This window comes from Mytilus californianus, unplaced genomic scaffold, assembly GCF_021869535.1.
Source record: "Mytilus californianus isolate M0D057914Y unplaced genomic scaffold, xbMytCali1.0.p SCAF_15, whole genome shotgun sequence".
Taxonomy (NCBI): Eukaryota; Metazoa; Mollusca; class Bivalvia; order Mytilida; family Mytilidae; genus Mytilus; species Mytilus californianus.
Window position 1 is genome coordinate 1,660,741 of NW_026262637.1, and position 20,725 is coordinate 1,681,465.

At 31.8% G+C, this 20,725-nt stretch overlaps 1 protein-coding gene across 7 annotated transcripts; it reads left to right on the plus strand.

Annotated features, from left to right (window-relative positions):
- Window positions 1-4,511: 4,511 nt before the first annotated feature.
- LOC127725189 (uncharacterized) lies at window positions 4,512-17,695 on the plus strand. Of its 7 annotated transcripts, none has more exons than XM_052232044.1 (10): window positions 4,518-4,545; window positions 5,770-5,821; window positions 7,846-8,280; window positions 9,476-9,585; window positions 10,215-10,326; window positions 10,833-10,930; window positions 11,606-11,667; window positions 12,423-12,506; window positions 13,386-13,467; window positions 14,369-17,695. In XM_052232044.1, the coding sequence occupies exons 2-10, from the start codon at window positions 5,794-5,796 to the stop codon at window positions 14,594-14,596; spliced, it is 1,239 nt and encodes a 412-aa protein (XP_052088004.1). In that variant the 5' UTR covers window positions 4,518-4,545; window positions 5,770-5,793; the 3' UTR covers window positions 14,597-17,695. The 7 variants fall into 7 exon arrangements, with proteins under 7 accessions (XP_052088005.1, XP_052088004.1, XP_052088007.1 ...); XM_052232047.1 differs by lacking the exons at window positions 4,518-4,545; window positions 5,770-5,821 and adding exons at window positions 4,554-4,593; window positions 7,012-7,064; XM_052232043.1 differs by lacking the exon at window positions 4,518-4,545 and adding an exon at window positions 4,560-4,593.
- Window positions 17,696-20,725: the final 3,030 nt, after the last annotated feature.

The window sequence follows — 20,725 nt, forward strand, 5'->3', positions numbered from 1 at the left end:
ATATTCGTGCAGAAAACAACAGTAACATCAGACCACTTCTGATTTACATACTAGCCAAACTTGTACCACAAGTCTAAAGATAGAAATAGAATAGGGAAATTCCAAATATAACGGAATAGAAATAAATGTATTTACTGTAGCGTTGTTCTTGTGCTAATTATATCGTATATGTTTGAAACAAAACAGCAAACAGATTACAACTAATCAATCATTTGAAACATCTGATCTTTCCTCCCTATCTTTTGAGTATACACCTAGTTTTTGCCGGAATTGGTGTTGTTCGATCTTAAATTTTCTGTGTAATAAGTTGTGGACAATAAACACAATTGGTTGTGTTTCCGCTTTTTCTATTGTTTTAATTTTATCGTTTATTTATTTTGGCGTTGTGTGCGCTTTGTCCTTGGAATTAACGTTTTTAGTCTTGATCGACTACTAGGCATCCTTTGCTTACCATAAAACACTACTTAAGTTTGTACTAACATGAGCAACACGGCGGATGCCACATGTGGAGCAGGATCTGCTTACGCTTCTGGAGCACCTGATATCACTCCCAGATTTTGGTGGGGTTCGTGTTGATCAGTTTTTAGTTCTCTATGTAGTCATGGTAGTGTTTTGTGTACTGTTGTTTGTCTGTTGTTTTTTTTTTTCTTTTTTTAGCCATCGCGTTGTCATTTTATTTTCTGCTTATGAGTTTGAATGTCCCTCTGGTATATTTCGCCTCTCTTTTACGTGTAACTAACCAATTAAGAACTCATGTATGATAAACACGAAAGTACAACAACTAGTGCACAGTAGATAATATGGAAAAAGAGTTACGATAAAAAACTTGATGGTTATCTCCCTTTGAGCAGTAAATTAGACAAAATTTATCGCATATATATAACATCGTCGTGCGTTGATTATCGTTTACGATTCTACTACTTCTTATAAATTCTCTTAGACATGTAGGATATATTGTAGATGAGAAAAGAGTGTTGTTCCGAATAAATTGTCTTGTATAAAGATAGACTCATGTTGATGATTTTCTAAAGTCTGCTCTCACAATCATAAGATACTTTCTGCATGTCACAATGTCTATTTGCTAAAAAATAAATGCACAAACAAATGCACGCTGAAATCTCATTTATATTTTAGGAAAACAATACATTCGATAGGGTTTAGTCGCTATAAATTGAGACCACAAGTTTTTCATTTAATAAACCTGGAACATAAACTTTGTCTTTCAAAAAATCTAAATGTCATTTTATCTGCTATCAGTAATCGTTGTGTAAGGTGTGTGGATATGAGAAAAATAGGAGTTTAATATGCACAAAACAAGAAAAGATTAACTTAATCAATAGTTTTTTTTTTTATAATATTTAAGTTTTGGAGAAAAGGCATAATATCAGATGATTGTATTATGATACTGACTAATTATGCCTGGAAATGGTACAAAGCTAAGTAGGCATTTGGACACTATATTGATTTTGTGAACCGATAATTCAATTTAATAAACATGAATTGTTTGATTCTAAATTTCTTGACGTTTCACATGAGAATTTGAAGAAGAAGAAAAATGCTTGAAAGTTATTATAAAAGTATGTATAACATTAATTTTTAAAGGAAAAGTTCTTGTTCCTGTGAGTGTTTTAATAACATGTTTGTCCCGAAAAAGGAAACCCTGTCCCACCTCAAAAGATAAATGGTCGGTTCCAGACTTTAAAATAGATCAAATGGGCGTCCTGAACTACTACTAAATCCAATAAAAGTTAGCGCGCTTTTTTTTATTTTTTTTATTTTTTTTTTGTGGACAATTCTTCAGTACAAAATTGAACAAAGTCAATTGCAATACTCCAGTTTAATTTCTTTTTTAATTTTTAGTCCCTTACCTTGCTGTTCTGTTAAATCTTTATAATTTGGAGTACATTCATTCTCTGGTTTGATATGTAAGTGTTTTCAATTATATCTAGTCTATCATTTCATGTAATATCATTAACTAAAAAGATGTTACAACATTAATATCAATATTATAAATCAGTTAAACACATTATTATTTATTTTTACAGATATAAAGATCAATTGTAGAATGATGTGTTTAGTGAGCTGTTGTGGCTACAATTTCATCATTGCATCTTGTGTTTAGGGGGTGGGGGAATTGATACAGAAATTAAAATTCTAGTATTCAAAGTTTGAAATACGACTAAGACGTTTCATATAATTCCATAAAATTGAGAATGGAAATGGGGAATGTGTCAAAGGGACAACAACCCGACCATAGAGCAGACAACAGCCGAAGCCCACCAATGGGTCTTCAATACAGAGAGAAACTCCCGCACCCAGAGGCGTCCTTCAGCTGGCCCCTAAACAAATATGTATACTAGTTCAGTGATAATGGACGTCATACTTAACTCCAAATTATACACAGGAAACTAAAATTAAAAATGATACAAGACTAACAAAGGCCAGAGGCTCCTGACTTGGGACAGGCGCAAAAATGCGGCGGGGTTAAACATGTTTTTTGAGATCTCAACCCTCCCCCTATACATCTAGCCAATGTAGAAAAAACAAACGCACAACAGTACGCACAGTAAAACTCAGTATAAGAGAAGTCCGAGTCCGATGTCAGAATAGGAAACAAAAGAAAATAAACAAAATGACAATAATACATAAATAACAACAGACTACTTGCAGTTACTGACATGCCAGCTCTAGACCTCAATTAAACTGATTGAAAGATTATGTCTTCATCATATGAATATCAGGCACAATCCCTCCTGTTAGGGGTTTAGTATTATACCGTCATAAAATATATGAGAAGAACATAACCCGTGTCATGCCAACAAATGGTTTTAGAATAAATGTGTTTAATGTCTTTATTGAAATTAAATACACGGGTTAATGCTATTTACTTTCAAAATTGCAAAAGATCGTATTTCCCCTGCACTCTTTAAAATGTTGCTGTATGAAATCTACTTAGAAGTAAGTCCAGCGAACGATATTTGTGAAGGTTAGGACATTATTTCTGAATCTCAAGATTATAGTTCACGTCCGCTTTGAATATTTGCAAGCATTGGATGTTTCAAGTTAATGTATCTGTCTCAAGTAAATATCAAATGAATGAAATTCAAATTAAAATGACGTCTTTACACTAAATACATTGGATGTTGGATGTGTACTGATTGGTATTTTAGTCTTAGATACAGGATATTTTATTGGTGTTATTTGCTTTGAACTAGTTGTCAGTAACTGTGAGTACTCTTAGATCTTTACTTAGTGTCTTTGTTTGTTGTAGGATGTATAGATACGCTGCCACGTCTTGTCGTGTTTTCGTTAGATGTTTTCTGCTTTGTATCGATCTGATGAGTTAAGCCCCTTCCAACTGGTATTTTATGGTTTGTTCTTATGTTGTACTGTTACACCACTGTCCCAGGGGTTTGGCGCCATCGAACTAGTTTAACCCTGCCACATTATGTATGTTCCTGTCCCAAGTCATGAGCCTGTAGTTCAGTGGCTGTTCTTGGTTCATGTCTGTCACATTTTTTTTTTTCGCAAAGTGTTTTGTTATAAATTACGCCGTTTGTTTTCTCAATTGAATTGTTTCATATTTTTCATAACGGGACCTTTTATAGCCGACAATACGTTATGGGTTTTACTCATTTTTGAATGCTGTACGGCTGTCTATAATTGCTTATATCCACTTCATTTGAAATTTGGTGGATAGCTAGCTGTCTCATTGGCAATCATAACTCATATCCTTAATTTTATATCAAAGAGGTAGAGTCAATGTCTTTTGATTTTGTTTTTAATACCAAATCTATTAACAAAAAATTCTTAAAATGTTTACTAAAATTCTCAATACTAAAGCTTTAAATGCGGGCTTTGAGGTACTAAACAATAGCATGATTATATCAGGTAACCAATGCAAAACATAAACGATTGAAGATAGCTCAAAACTGCAAAGTTGACTGTTGTTTGCAAATTTTGTGTATTTATTTAAATAAGCCTAAGCAGGACATTTTAAACTAGAAATAAAAAGTGAAAACACAACAAATAAGATAAAAAATAGATTAAGAATTGTATAAAATGTCTGCAACAGCAACATCTAGCGAATAACAATTTAATTTCATAAAAACATAATAAAATACTAGACTCATCTTTATTCTAATAGAATTTGACAATTTCAAGAATGTGATCCTTGTATCAAACAGAAATAGTAGAAATAAGGACAGAGTTTTTGTGATGAATGTGTAGCAAGACGTCTGAGGAGGGGCTGCATTGCTTTCTTAATCTTACTTATAATCGTTATTACAATCCAAAGTCTTCTATCTTTTATTTAATAAGCATTCAGAAAAAATCATCTCATATTAGGATTACGTCTTTTCATTTTTTTTTATGACTACATGGGTTGCTTTGTTTTATATTAATTATTATTCAAAAAGATGGTCCTGGTAGGACATGGATGAATGAATTAGACATTTCATTTTAACCATGTTATAAATAGTTAATATGTCTTTACGTTTTTTAAATGTAGTATTGTGTATTGTAACATGTGTAATGTTAAAACAGGTAAGTCTAAAACCATTTTTACATGTTTACAATGTGCATGTATCTGAGGTAAGTTTTGATGAAATCTACGTTTTATATTTTTAAATTCATCCAGGTATTTGTAGCTACTGAACATGGTGAACTTGTCCATTTCGAATTTGATAAATGCATTTGATTTATTTTCAGAATATTGCCGTTTGACACATATTTTGATCCCGTTTTAAACACATATAAATCCCGTCTCACTGAAGGAACATGAAATACTGTCCCTTTTTCCAAGCAAGAAAAAGGCCATCTCCCCATTAGACACGAAGAGTAGGCTCAATAGTGGTGGATTATCCCACCCTTACAAAACCTTTAATATATTTTCTGTGACAGTCAAACATCGGTCCCTATTGTGCACCCCATGTCGTTTCATGTTCATTGCCACAATATACTATGGTTTTGGGGGAATACAGTTGACAAATATTATATTATTTAATAAATAATGCTTAACAAGTGCTAACGTATTTAAAACTATCAATCATATGCAGAAATCTTATAAAATCATGTATCTTAACCAGACAGCCTATAATTTATGCGGAAGTCGGATCGAATGCAGGGAGACGTGGGTTCGATGTTTGACGAGATCGATCCACCGTTTTATATGATGCTTCTTCACCATGTTCACATAACCATACAGAGTTGGAGAGTATGAGCTCACCCTTTTGCACCAGAGTCAACATAATGTATCATGGCATATTCATATTATATAGAAATGCAATTTTCTTGAACATTCATGTAATATATACAGCCTTATCGAATCAATGAATTAGTCAATCATATTTTTCATCACAATATTGTATTATTGTCAAATATATATATGCTGAGTGAATTAAGCATGACAAACAGACATACAAGTTTTCAGCAACGTATATCTACTAATTAAGAAGGGACTTCCACTCCCTTTCTCCAAAATAATTTTTTGATTGTTTTTGGTATTTTTTTAATTAACCATCTGAGACATCTTCCATATACACATGAAATATCAGTGCTATTAATAATTTCTTAATAGGCGATCCCGGCTCGAGCTTTTGTTTACACATTCTTATGAAAAGAATACATTTAATAATCTTTGACCTAACTGTTGTTGTGTGACTTTGATAATATCCAATAATACAATTAATTTACCTGTTGAATTTAAATTTAACAATGTTTAAATCATTACTGGGAAATACAAAAAGTTATTTTTGTCTTCATTTGTAGTTCGTGGAAACCCATTAAACGTTGATGCAGTGTAGAGGAAGTGACACTGGAAGTAAGTTGTAATTTATGTTTTACAAGTTGTACATTTAATAAACATCTTTATTTGCAAGTTGTCTCAAACATTTAAAAGTTTTCAGACCGTGAAATATTTATTGTAAAATTTCAACATGCTTGATACCGTACTAACTAGATGTCAATGAACTTTTTTCTCAATAATGTGCATGGATATTAATGTCTGGTTAGGAGAATATATCTAGTTATTCAACTCCATTAAACGAATTTTTATTCTATGTTATTCAATTTATCATATTTCATGCGATTGGTTTATTTTGTGTTTGAATTTATCTAGGACAATATTAGTTATAAAATTAGGTCTGGCATTCATTATTGTTTGGAGTAGGAAGTGTTAGGCACAAGCACATGCGTTCAAGTTTAAAAGACTACGCATGGGTTTTATTGTCATCTTCATCCACACAGTAATAGTGTGTGTCTAACTGGATATATTACAGCATTTGGTAAAACAGAGTGGCAAGTTAAGTTGGGGGGGGGGGGGGGGGGGGGGGGGGGGGGGAGGGGCTATTTAATTGTGGCAGCGATTTCTAATATTAAGGCTTTTTAGCTTCTTACATTGGAAAGTTATTCCTCTTTCCCTCTTTTCTTCAAAATCTAAATTGTGCCACTGACAATATACAAGCAGTGCATAAAAATTAGTGTGTTATCATAGAATACTTTATTTGAAATCTCCCTTCATTTGCATAAATGTATCACACGAATTGCGCTAAAAGTCTCGTCTATAGATTATTTGAAATTGTCCTTGAAAAACACTTATTCGTACAAAGGGATAAATCCTTTGAATTTAATTTTGCTATTTACGGTGGAAAAGATTAGATTTTACATAATAATTAAAAGAGAGACTCCGTGTCAATTTCTTGTATATTCTAAAAATCTTAAGAGAGTGTCAATTTCTTCTTCATTCTGTCACTTTCATCTTTCGTTTTCAAAGTAACTTTCCTTAACTGAATTCTTGAAATAATGAGATGTAGCAGTAGTGTCTGAAACGATATTTTTCAAGATTTTTTTAATCCTCTCAATTAACATATGATATTGGTAACCTTGAACTTTCTAACAACGTAAATGAGGAAATGATCACTTAAGGTTTTATGTTTTGTGGTTTATCCACTTATTAAGAACCACATGATCGGAAAACTTACATAATCAATTATCATTTTTTTTAATTTTCAGAAACTTGGAGTTAATTAATTCTTAAAAATATCTACTAAGAAAATCTACAAACGGTAAGAAAATTAATTCGAAAAAATGGATAGGAGACAGCAAAAAGAAACAACAACGAAAAAAACCAAAGCAAACCAAGACCTATATCTAGAGGTCAATGTGCGGTTTTCAATAACAGACTTGTTAAACAATATGACATGATGATATACCCTGAATCTAGAAAATTTATGAATAATTTACCAGAGACTGTCAAAGATCTGTCATTAACACCGAACTAACAGATACTGTCAAAGAGCCGCCAATAACTCTGAACTAACAGAGACTGTCAAAGAGCCGCCATTAACTCTGAACTAACAGATACTGTCAAAGAGCCGCCATTAACTCTGAACTAACAGAGACTCTCAAAGAGCCGCCATTAACACCGAATTCCACAAAGTTACAAAATAGGTACCTTATAATAGAAATCATGATTGCCAATAAGACAACTATTTATCAGACATAAAATGACAAGGATGTACATGTAAGTATTTAGTACAACCTTAAACAATGAGTAACGTTCTAACTGTATTGTCTGCAATAAACGGCCGTTTAAGTGAGAAACCAATGGTGTGATTTATTCTAAAAATTCTAAGATACAAATTAGCAAAAACGTCTGATTGCACGGGTAGCAAGCTCATAAAGTTTTGACTTGGAGACTGTAAAAGATTTTTCTATCAAGCTGGTGCGTAGCAGTCTCCAAACACAAACCACTTCAATTAAACTTATAAAATGCACTTGAATGAAACCTTAGTTGCACACTGAAACTCTTTTAAAATATTGAAGGATTACAATTTTTCAACATAGGCTTTTGCTGTGATATGAGCAGGAGAAGTCCATCTGAAAGCCCACGAGAGCCAAAGAAAGAAGCTTGTCCTTGTACTGATAGAGGAGAACCATGTGGACAAGACATAAACCATGCAACAGTGCAGTCACAAACTAATGATTCACGTACAATTATCTACCGGCGATCTCCGGCATGTGAACACATGGATATAGACCACCATAACGAAATAGGAAGGCAATGCCATCCGGAACCTTTCTCCAATCCTCTGGCTAATACACATGAAGATGGAGTGTCTGAGAAAGGAAACCCCGTGGTTGAGGACCGACCCAATAATGTAGATGTAGAACAACAGTATTTACTTTTAGCCAGAGCTTCATCCACTGACACTAGTAGTTATTCTGAACTTGAATTAAGCCAAGGATCTAGTCGCTTTAGTGGCTCATTCAATAGAGATTGTATGTATCATATTACGAGTATTATATTTACAATATTACGTCATGAAAAATATTTTTTTGTATGACAACTTGAAATTTTGGAATGGCTAGGTTTGCCGATTGTAAACACAAGTCTCTTGCCGAATACTAAAAGGTTGATACATTTTCTTACTTTGATCTTTGTCTGAGGCTAAATAACGTACTATGCGGTAAGGGTTTTTTGCTTATTGTTGAAGGCCTTACGGTAACATATAATTGCTGACTCGACGTTATTCGGATTCAATCATGCCACATCTCCATTCATTATTAAAGATAATAAATACATTGTTAAGGAAAATCTAAATATGCTACAAAATTTTCTTATTTCGTCATTAATTTGTTAATTGCTATTGTAAATGCAACCCGTTATATGCTAATTTTGTTTTGTGTCTTTAATACCTTTATCTTTGCAATTTTATCGCAAATACCGGTATAAGGTTATATATAGTTATGTTAAAATGTTCACTAATTTGTGTGCCAAATATTGGCCTGATTGTCTTTACTCATTTGACAATGCTTTAAGTTCTTAAATCCTTTTGCAATGCTTTAAGTTATTAAAACGCTTTTTATGTTGTCATAATTGATATATGACATTTAATTCTAAATGTTCTACATTTGATTTATTGAAAGACTGTTGTTTGCTTAACGTCCAGTTAAAATTTCTACAATTAAAGAACTCATGATGATATGAATATAATCCCGATTTATTAGAGATTTTTGAAAGAAATTATAAATAAAACTGATAGAAGTTACTGTCTTTTTATTCAAAACAGTCATGTAACCTATATTGCTTATATCCCAGTCATTTGAACTCTCTCATAGTCACATTGCCAATCATACATGAACCTCTGACATCTCATTATTTTGTATAGTCCAAATTGAATATGTTAAACAAAGAAAGATAAAAGATTTTCGGCTTGTTCATTCATCCTATGCTTTTATTTGATGAGATAAAAGAAGAATGCGTCTGAAGACACGAAGGCCCCCGCTCAAGCTTTGCAATTTTCCAAGTTAAAAAAGGGAATATCTCTAGAACGGTAAATGTCTTACAAAATTCGAACTCTGTCTTCCTGAACTTTTTTTATTCGGGCGAGATGATGAGTCTTTTGTAGACGAAACGCGCCGTCTGTCGTACAAAAGTTAAATTCTGGTATCTGTGATGAGTTTTTTTACACAGGTGGTTCATGTAAACTGCTGATGCAGAAATTGAACTGTGAAGAGACAAAACAGTTCTGGAGAGAAATTGACAACGAAGGACCAAATGCTGATCAAAGCTGTCATGTTAAGGTCTGTACATTACAAACTTACATAAATGTTTTGATTATTATTATTATTATTATTACTATTATTATTATTATTATTATTATTATTATTATTATTATTATTATTATTTAGTTTTATACAAATTGTCAAATTGTATATATAAAAAATATACGATTTGTTCATTAATGGATAAATGTAATAAATAAAATTTAGTAAATTTAGTTATAATATCAATAATTTCAATTGAAATCTTTTGATTTTGGTACGAATTTCAAAAGTATTTTGAATTAAAAATTTTCCTCAAAGCATACATTGTACATTATAATTAGCTGCACGTAATATAAATATCGGCCCAACTATTGCTGAATTACTTTGAAGACAGTGTGATTGGGGGATAACACGCCTAATTTTACCGTCGGGTTCGAGGCTCAACATTATTGGTTCCGGGCTCCTCTTATCAATGCTTTTTTGGGGGGTTTATTACTCCATGGTTTCCTCTTAAAGGATGAATAGGTCCTAAGAAAGTATAATGGGCTCAAGATACATTGGCTTTAGGCTCCAGGGGAACTGTGGATCCCGTGTTTTTACCTAAGTGTCAAATTTACTAAACATAAGTATGATATGTTAAATAATCTTTTCGTATCTATTTATAGTTCTTTGAAAAATTTCTGGAGAGATTGAAAGACGCATTTCCGAGAGAAGAAGGTCTGAAGAGTAAAAGTACCATAAACCTTTTGAAATTTCTATTAAATGTTGACCGAAAAGGTAATTTTATTACTTCGTCTTTTGCTTTGTATTAAAAAATGGCAAAATAAAATGCAATATATATTCACAACACTATAACTTAATCTTAATGTAGATCAACCTCGCACCAAGATATATATTTAACTTCATTAGGTACATGTTTGATGTGGAAGTATGTATATCATTTAGTTCTTACTTTTTATAATGCACTATTTTATTATTCATTGACAAAACGATGAAGTTGTGTTGAATTACTGAACTCATACAATGTAGAGAATCTTATATCTTTTATTCTTATATCTTATATTCTCATATTTTATATTCTCATATCTTATATTCTCATGTCTTATATTCTTATATTCTTATATTCTCATATCTTACATTCTTATATCTTATATTCTCATATCTTATATTCTCATATCTTATATTCTCATGTTTTATATTCTTATAGTCTTATATGCATTGTAAACATAGCATATTTATGTTAATTTTCTTCATAATAATATAAAATTACACACTATTCACAGACCCTATTGCTGGTATAAAGCTGTCCGATTTGAAGAGGATAACTGATTTATTTGGTCCAATCAAAAAGCAGGACAACAGATGTGCATTGATATATCAGGTATTATATATAAGGTTGAACAATGTATCATGTAAAACTGCTTTATACATTTTCCCTTGACAATTTTTCAGTCATGAAAAATACGACACGCATTCAACGAATAGTTAAAAGGACAAGGTGCGATAAGGGCAATCCTTAGTCTTAAATTTACTAAATTTTGAATTGTTTAAAAGTTTTCAATATAGTTTAAAAGCTGAGTTTATTCAAAATTAAAAACGAATAGTTTTCGATTCATGACGTCGCAATACATTAAGTCGTGACGTCGTGGAAAATACCCTTCTACGGGTTTTCGAGAAAAAAGTGGATTTTGATTAATTATTTAAACTAATCAGATTTCAATATTTTGCACAGATGCGAATAAAACCACAGTTGTAAATAGATCAGATATTTGTCAAATATATTCATATTCCTACGAAATAGCCCAACCACGATATGATGTATTTATTATAAAAAGATAAATATGATAGGGTTTGTATTTCTGTTATTGACATATAGAAAGGGTGGGGTATTGGATGTTTCGGATGCTCATCCCTGCCACACAAGGATTGAAGTGCCCAAATAAATAAAATTTTAGAAAGGGTTTATTATATTTGCTGTTATTCATTTTATCTTCTGTTTCTTTTATTATCCTACCAAATTAAATTTTTATTATACAATAATTGTTTTATTATTCAGTTACATCTGTTAATAAAAAGATCCCTGAAGACAAGAGATAAAGACAAAAAAATCAAATCAAGGTTTGCTATAGATATATATTTAATTAATTAATTTTCAATGGTCAATGTTATAGGTCAAGTGAAAAAGAAGTACAATGAAAATGTAGCTCAATACAAAAGTTGAAAAAGCCATCGATATGGAGAATGGTTTGATTAAATGGATGTTGATACTTTCATGCGCTAAAATGCCATAAAAGACATCCAATAGATTTAAGTACATTATCGATTATCACAAAAAAATATGATGAAACGTTGGAAGTGCATAGTTACGAAAAATTAAAATTTCAAAAGTTGACAAAGATTAACTCGACCTTGAGAACACAAGTGCGTTTATTAAGGGATGACAGATTTGTTTACATAATTCTTTCTACCTGCGATTCATTGAACGTCAACATATTTATGGCATACACCCAGCAATTAAAAGAGATAACAGATATTACTAAATACATTTACACTTGTTTGGGTTTTTTTTTGGGGTGGGGTGGGGGGGGTATTTGTTAAGGCAAAAGGGGAAGGAGAGGAGCTGACTTCAGGTACTGTGCAAACCTGTCTATAGTATAGATGTTAAAAGTTATCTAAAACATTTTAAACTTAAAACGTCTAGCTTGTTGCTTAGCAGAAACTAAATTGAAATGCCACGTGAAAAAAATCATTGTAGTATTGATATATTGGATCAATGTGCTGGTATATATTTTTCTCGGATGTTAGGGGAAAATAGAAAATTGTACCGTTCATTGAGGAAAAATATGTGATTTATCAAATTTTCTTTTTATTAGTTGGTTTGTTGGTGATATGACACGTGAAGAAGCCGAGAAATGTTTATTGGCTCAGGACTGTAAAGATAAATCCTATCTCGTAAGGTTGGTATTTGTACTAATTCATCCAGTTAGAAAAATAAGTTTATGATTAAAAATCCTTAAGTGTCCATTTTAACATGAAAAAAATAGGAACATCGTAACTTTTTAGCATGTCATTTCCACCTAATAGTAAATATCTATATATTCCTTGCACCACAATAATTGACTGGGATATAGAAATATGGTTATCTCGTCAAGCAGTAAAACATTTCTAAAGAAGTGCATCCATTTTATTGTGCATGTTGTAAAAATACACAACCACGTTAGGATTAAATGGATATATTACATCCGATACGTCGTATAGGGTGAGTACCACACTGTTTGAACATAATAGAACCTTTATAACAACTCTCAGAAGAATTAGAAGATAGTACATTGCAAGGCAACATTTTGCCTTCTATGGAACGAATCCTCATCATCCAGTGGCAGTCAAAATATTTCACCCTTATCCAGACCTCAAAAGTATATTGTAGTAATTTTAAATTTGTTCCCGTCATTACGATGACCTATCTAATGTATCATTTGAATTGTAAATGAAATCCTGAAAACCTTAATATAAAACAGGAACGCATGGGGCATATAAAACACTGAAAGTGTCACGTATGAATAAGATATGAAGGTATAAGTAAACTTAAAGACAAAAGTTTAAACTACTTTTACAGATCAAACTCAACCACCAAATAGTAAGATATGCCATCATCAACTCCTAAGTGACAAAAAAATGCAAAAAGCTGGAGTATATTGTTCAACATAAGATCCACACACATTCTCTGTCTCTCTCTCTCTCTCTCACACACACACACACAACACACACACACAACACACACAACACACACACACACACTAATAAGTTCTGCTTTATATAAGTTGTTGTATTTGAAGGATAAGTGGTACGGATGGAGAGGATGGAGATTTTGCTTTATCTGTGAGACACGAAGATCACTGCCATCATTTGAAAATACAGGTATTATTAGTCAAAGGTCTAAATATTCACCATTATATCATTCCTTTTTCCATTTCCAGGCAAATTTAATAACATAGCTGCTGGTAGGAAATGAATGTTTATAATATCAAAGTGTACATTCGTGCATAGATTTATTTATTTTGCCAACATTTGTGCGACTCAAGTTTACCTCACAAATCATGCCATTTTCTGCTTGTGTCTTACTGTTGGTCTATTGCGTTAACTATGACTTAGTCATTCACCAGGTTAGATCTTGCAGCAAAAATAACCCTTTTTATACGACTGGTTTTGCATGGTATATATTCTAATTCTATAACTATTTACGTGATTTCAATATCTTTCCTTCTACATCCGTATGTCTGTAATACATTGTGTAATTATGAAGATTTGCTTCGTTTTTGACTTTTTATTACTTCTGATTCAGTTTGATCAGCATGTTTTTATCATACAATTGTGGACAAAAACACAACTTGATAAAATGCAACACAAAGTTATCCCAAAAACAAATAGCTCCATACTGTGTGTGCATTCTAATTCACAAACTACCAATATAATTAGATATGTTCAGTGTAATTACCTACTCAACCGGCCATACACGAGAGGTAGAAGACAAAAAAGGGATATTCAATTTCGTAAGTCATGACAAACTGAGAATTTCATGGCAAAAAAAAACCCCAAAAAAGGCAGTCTGCAAAACACAACCTAAAAAACTAAAGACTGAGCAACACGAATCTCATCACAAATCGGGAATTATCGCAGTTGCTCCGGAAGGGTTAACAGAATCTGCTCCAAAAGAGAGAACTACATTTTAGAAGAAGCTATCCTTTCTCATAGACAATAGTAGGGTGTATTGCATTTTCTATATTTACTGACATTCGTAATATATATTACTGATTTGTAGGGTGATCCTAAGACAGCTCTGTCTGCATCTCCATACAATGCTCATTTAAAATTTGCTGGACGGGAGTTTTCGTCTTTACCGGAAGTGGTCGATTACGTCACACACAAACAGGAAATTGAAATGGACACAGAAGACGAAACTGGAGATTGTTCTTCTGTGATGTGCCTTCGAATCTTCACTAAATCTCCACTGAATGGTGCTATGTCAGGCTATGAAAAGACAAAATGAAAAAAAGTACTTAGTGTCTATTCAGACTTTTTCAGACATATTTCTATAATCGCTGTATATTGTTTTATTCTTTCATTATTGATATGTTTTAATTAATATTCAAACAGAACAAATTTTCCCTTTATGTGTTAATTTAAAAGTTTGATTAGTATGAAATCAGTCGCATATAACATTGATAGTTGTGCTTAATGTAAGCTTGCAACCCTCCATCCATTAGAAATATTGAACGTAGACGTTTCGACTGTTCTGCTGGCTTATATATATATATTTTGATCACATTTATACTTGATGAGGGCTTGAATCATCTTTCAGCTGATTTTATGATTCAGTTCACATTTGGACGAGTTCTGAATTTACTATTTACAGATTGTTTATTTTTGTTAATCATACTTGATGTTCACTTCAGTGGCAGCTATTGTCAATCGATATTTATTATCAATTCTACAGAATCAAGGTCAACGCATGTTTTTAGTAGTGAAAATATATATGTAGGCATACACATTTATTGTTATAGGGTAAACAGTACTCTGATAAAATAATTATACTTGATGAACGTTTTATGGTAGGCCACCTCATTTGGACTCTTTTGGATAGCTGTCTCACTGGCAAACATACCGTCCGTCCCTATTTTATACTGAGATTAATGTATTGAATCTTTAGCACTTTTCTATGTGAGTATTCTAACAAGACGGCACTATATTTAGAATATGGGGACATGCATTACTTTTATGTATGTTATCAACTATTAAATTATGTTTTGATCATGTGTATGTATTAATTTGGAAGAATATGTTTTGTAGTCAATGCGTTTACATTTTTGATCTGATGACTTTTAAAAAAATTCCATCATCTCAAATGTTCCATTTGCTTTGTATATGATGTGACAAATATCAATAAGGACTGTAGGTAATATTAATTTTTGTAAGGGTAAGTTATTTTGTATTTTCAAAATGATATTGAATTCGTTGATATTAATTCATTAATACATATTTGTTGTTTACATCTTTATCCCTTGTACTTTTGGATAGTTGTCTAATCGACAATCATACCATATCTCTTTAATTATATATATTGTATAAATCTTTGGCATTATGAATGCTCCCCGTATCATAATACTATATAACAGGACATTTTCTAGAGAAAATACGTCTTTGGGTTCGTTTATATTCCGTCAAAAATCTTTGGTTTAAGTAAAAGTCATTTGTCCGTCGAGGGGAATCGTCACTTCCTTTCAACGTTGACCGAATTATTCGGCAACTTAAATTATAATAATTACATTAGATGTATGTTTCATTATAATACGTTATTCTGATTGGCTAACTGCAATCTCGCGTTATTCCTTAATCAACTTCATTACACAATGAAATTTATCATTCATGATGACACGAGGTCCCACAATAAAGTGCACAGGTAAATTAAATAAAAACTTGATAAAAATCGTGTTTTCATGATCCTAGCTAAAAAATGTAATTATAAGTATTGAATGCTTCTTTTTGTAACTTCATAGGGTTGTAAAAGCGTTGACCGTGCTTTCGCGCTTCATACAAAATGTACTTCGGTCAACAATTTTACACCCCGATGAAGTTACAAAAAGAAGCATTCAATTCTTAAATGATTGTTAATGTGATTGCAACTTATTGAACAAAAATTATTTCTAGATTCTCCTGCATAATGACGACCCCCGAAGACGCTTGTTGAACTTGAATAAAGCCGGGATACAGGAATGTTCATCTACTGTGGATTCATTTTTATTCTTTGGATACCAATTTTCGTAGGTTTCGTGTGTACAGATGAACCACAAATTCAAATATTTAACGCATTGCAAATTTTCTATAAGCTTTGTATGCATAGATGTCAAAACCACGTAATCAGATATCCACGAAAATGCAAGTTTTCCTCAATCCTCGAAAATTGATACCCACAAAAATGAATAAATCCACAGTATCTAGTAAATGACGCCATTAAGGCATGCATAATTGACAAACTTGTCTGGTGAAGGACATTGCTCAGAAACCCCCTATTTATCTTTCGCTTTTCTGATACTGTTTCTTTCTCTAAAATGTACCTGTCGCGAATATTCTTATATATGTCATTCTTATTTTCTAAGATCTAAAGGATTGTAGATTTAACAATTTCCAACAAAACTAATGCAAAACTAATCATTGAAAAACAAAATTTATGCGGCGCTATAATTTCTAGGTTTATAATTCATTGAATATTACTAATCGCTATATTGAATGATGTTTTTGTGTTCATTTTTTATACGCCCGTTTACGGGACGTATTATGGTATACCGTTGTCCGTCTATCCGTCCGTCTGTATGTCTTTCCATCCGTCCGTCTGTCCGTCTGTCATCAACATGTCGGACATTAACTCATAAACGCTTTAACCAATTTGCATAAAACTTTGGTGAATTGTTTATATCTGTTGACGTGAGCTCCATATCGTTTTTTATAAATTTCAGATTTTACGTTTCCGAGTTATGAGGTTTTATTCATTAAAAAAAGGGGGATTTTCCAGTTTTCGGACAATACCTCAAAAATGCTTTCAGCAGTTCTTATGAAACTTTGGTGAATTGTTTAAATCTATTGAAAAAAGCTCCCTTTCGATTTTCATAAATATGACATTGAGAAGTGATTGAACTTTATTCTTTGAAAATGCGACGGGCGTATCATGCGCTCATGACGCAGCTGTTTATTAAGTTTTGAGATAAGAATAGGAATATTTTGTAAAAAATATAATAGTACAAAAAACGTCGTTTAAATGTAAGATATATTTACAAGTAAATAAACATTCATTAGGTAGCACATTATACTAAGTCTTCGTGCCTTACAGTCTCACAAACAATAGAAAATGCAATACTTTCAGTCATACCAAAGACCTATTAACTGTAATACAAATCATGACATATACAATAACATTTTTGAAACGTTTGAAAATAAATAGGACTCAAAACTTACCTATACCAAAATAGTGACTTAATGTTTATTTATTTTACAATTGTTGTTTTTTATTGTTTAACATGTATATATACAATGTACATCTATATATATATGGTTTATTGTGTTTGGAATAAAGAAATAAAATTACATATATATAGACAGTCGTCATGTTTGTTTTATTTCTAGCAAGACATGGATATCAATAAATCGTTGATATTTGTACAAACTTGCCATATTCTATTTTATTTGCAAGTGAATGTTTATATACAATCATTGTTTTAACTGCAATGATTTATTAATAATGCTGATACCAATACACTGACTTATATCGTTCAAAAATACAAATTGATCGTTGTTTTTTCTTCCCAATTATCTATAGATAGACCAATATGAACGATATAAATCAATTTGATTTAACTCGAAAAAAAAGTCTTCACCTTGGATGACAATTGTACCAGCTTTTCAACGTTTTTATTAAATTTAGATTTAGAGTTTTCCATTGTTTGTTGCGAGCATCAATGAGGAGACACTTATTGTCTGAATGCGCAGGTGGTACAGTAAAATGCATACCATATGATATGACTACCGAATCTGTGATGCATGCATAGCAGAAACGTCGAAACTGGCGATGGACCTTGTCCCACTGGAAAAGATATTGGTGTTAAAATATTTTTGTTTCACCTGACCTACAGACTTGTTCCGGTTATAACCAACAAACTCGAAGTTGTTTATCTTTATTTCATTAAGCAATATCGGAATCTGAACTCCTTAAGCAGATTAAAATAAAAATAACAACATAATATAATAAAATCTCAACATTATAAATAATAGCATAATCAATCTTAACAATAAACACGTATATATCAAGATAATACAAACCAACAAATAATAAATCTGGATCAAAACAATGCAATACAAAGATAACAAATCCAGAACAATAGAACACAATAATAAGACGACAAATTTGGAACAAAACAATACAACACTTAGACAACAGCTATGTTTTCACGGTCTTGCTTAGAGTTGACAAAAACAGTTTTGTTCTTTAAATTAAGTTAAATAGAGCTACTTTTAATCTATCTACCATATATGTTCTTTTCCACTTGATTGTTTTGCACATGTATACACTGTTAGAAGTTTTAAATGTTTTGGAGAATCATAAGACTCGTATATTAATATTTAAACAGTTTCGACACTTTAGAACAAAGACTATAGCATGTATAGGAACATTGAACTCAGTATATCAATGCAATTGTTAATTGATTTGAATATCACCGATTGTGTATCTATGTGTATACGGTGTAAGTAATTTATAAATCTAACAAGACCGAATAAAATTGATAAAAAATGAAATAACAAAGAAACTAAACTGCAAGGTAAATTCAAAACAGGGAAGTCGATAAAAACTGACATAACCAAAAGCTCATGTCAACCAACGGAATGACTGGAAAACGACTGTCATATTGCTGACTTAGATTTGGCATCTTCTGCGGTTTGCTAATTAAAACAGTAGTATACCGCTTTTCAAAAGTCATAAATGGATTAAAAGAAAACAAATCCGGGTTACAAACTAAAACTGAGGGAAACACATCAACTATAAGAGGAAAACAACGGAACAACAGAAACACTGAACTGCAACAAAAACAAGCGTCTACATACATAGAAACGGACTATTTGAAAACAACTGCCATATTCCTGACTTGGTACAGGACATTTTAAGAAAAAATGGTGGGTTGAACCTAATTTTATGGCTATCCAAACCTCCCGCTTATATGGCAATGTAAAAAATATCGCTAAAATGACAACACTACGTGACAGGAATGCAGTACAAACAAATGCAAGAACACTCAGCACAGAGAAATGCATAAATAAATAATATAATAGTATATTACAACATGTATACCGCAGAATAACACAGGGCATCTCCAATTAACGACAGCACAGAACACCACAAACTGCCCGTCACATGAATGGAGCAACGCCACAAAAAGTGACGTATTTTTGTGACGTATATATAATCTTGAAAATCATACAATTATATGGAACGAGATAAAATAAATCACAATCATTTTCACAATACTAGTCCAAATAATTAGCATGATTATGACGGTCTTGAAAGGCTATTTTAAATTAATGCTGTGACGACGTCATAATTATTTGGACTAACACAATATTTTATCCATGGAAAATGGAAATTAACTCGATTATACTGACAAATAAGACACATGTGAAATGTTCCAAAAATACAGAATTCAAACCACAGACGATAAGACATAACACAATTTCAAACGGTACTTACAGAAGAAACATCATAACTTAATACATTAATGTTGGATGTATAAATACCGAGACACATCGTATAGCAATGCGAATTCACACTCGGCAAACCAGTCATATTCGGGAATAGGTCACGTTAGGTACTTAGCAGACAGACGACGTAGATGTCTAAACCTGGTTTTATAGCTAACTTAGCTCAAACTTGTACATGTGTACATGTTTGCCAGTTATTTCTAGTTCTGTTATATTGACAAAACTGTGTAAGCAACCAACACAGACATACATTGTTGTAATTATATAAATGACAATAATTGAGATCTAGCAGCTAAAATTGTGAAAATAATACATCGTAGATATATAACATAACTAAATTAAGTAATCCAAACAAACATACAACAAAATTTAACAAATACGTAAAAACTTTTGTAGAAAATAGTAAATATAATATATTACAGTATTGTAAAACATAATGACATTTAAGTACAATTTAATGAAATGGAAACACGAGATACCCTAAAAAGATGATAGACAATCAATTCGATTTAAATTTGAAGTGCATAAATGTGAGATAAGAAAATTTAGAAGCTACATGTCGAGTAAATATGGTAAAATGAAAATAAAATGATGTAATTTAAGAAGTTATAATTGATAGTGTAGGTTACAACGCGAAGTACTTGTACAATAGTGGTGATTAATACGATGGGCGTGCTTTGTTCATGTACCATTATCATAAAATCCTGGTTGAACAATTTTAATTTACGTGAATGTCCCTATGTAGCATTATATTTTACATAATTGACAACTTTCTATTGAGGTCCGGTTTTATCGAAAACGAATATAGATCTTATGTAGAAATAGGTGCACCAGAGTACTAATATATGAATGTAAATACTTAATGAATACAATAATG

What these genes read in the sequence shown, in the direction of transcription:
- LOC127725189 (XM_052232044.1), top strand. Translation starts at nt 5,794, where the DNA reads ATGCAGTGTAGAGGAAGTGACACTGGAA. An exon ending in ATCAAAGCTGTCATGTTAAG is followed by an intron (nt 9,586 to 10,214) that starts GTCTGTACATTA and finishes ATCTATTTATAG; the next exon opens with TTCTTTGAAAAATTTCTGGA. An exon ending in GATAAATCCTATCTCGTAAG is followed by an intron (nt 12,507 to 13,385) that starts GTTGGTATTTGT and finishes TTGTATTTGAAG; the next exon opens with GATAAGTGGTACGGATGGAG.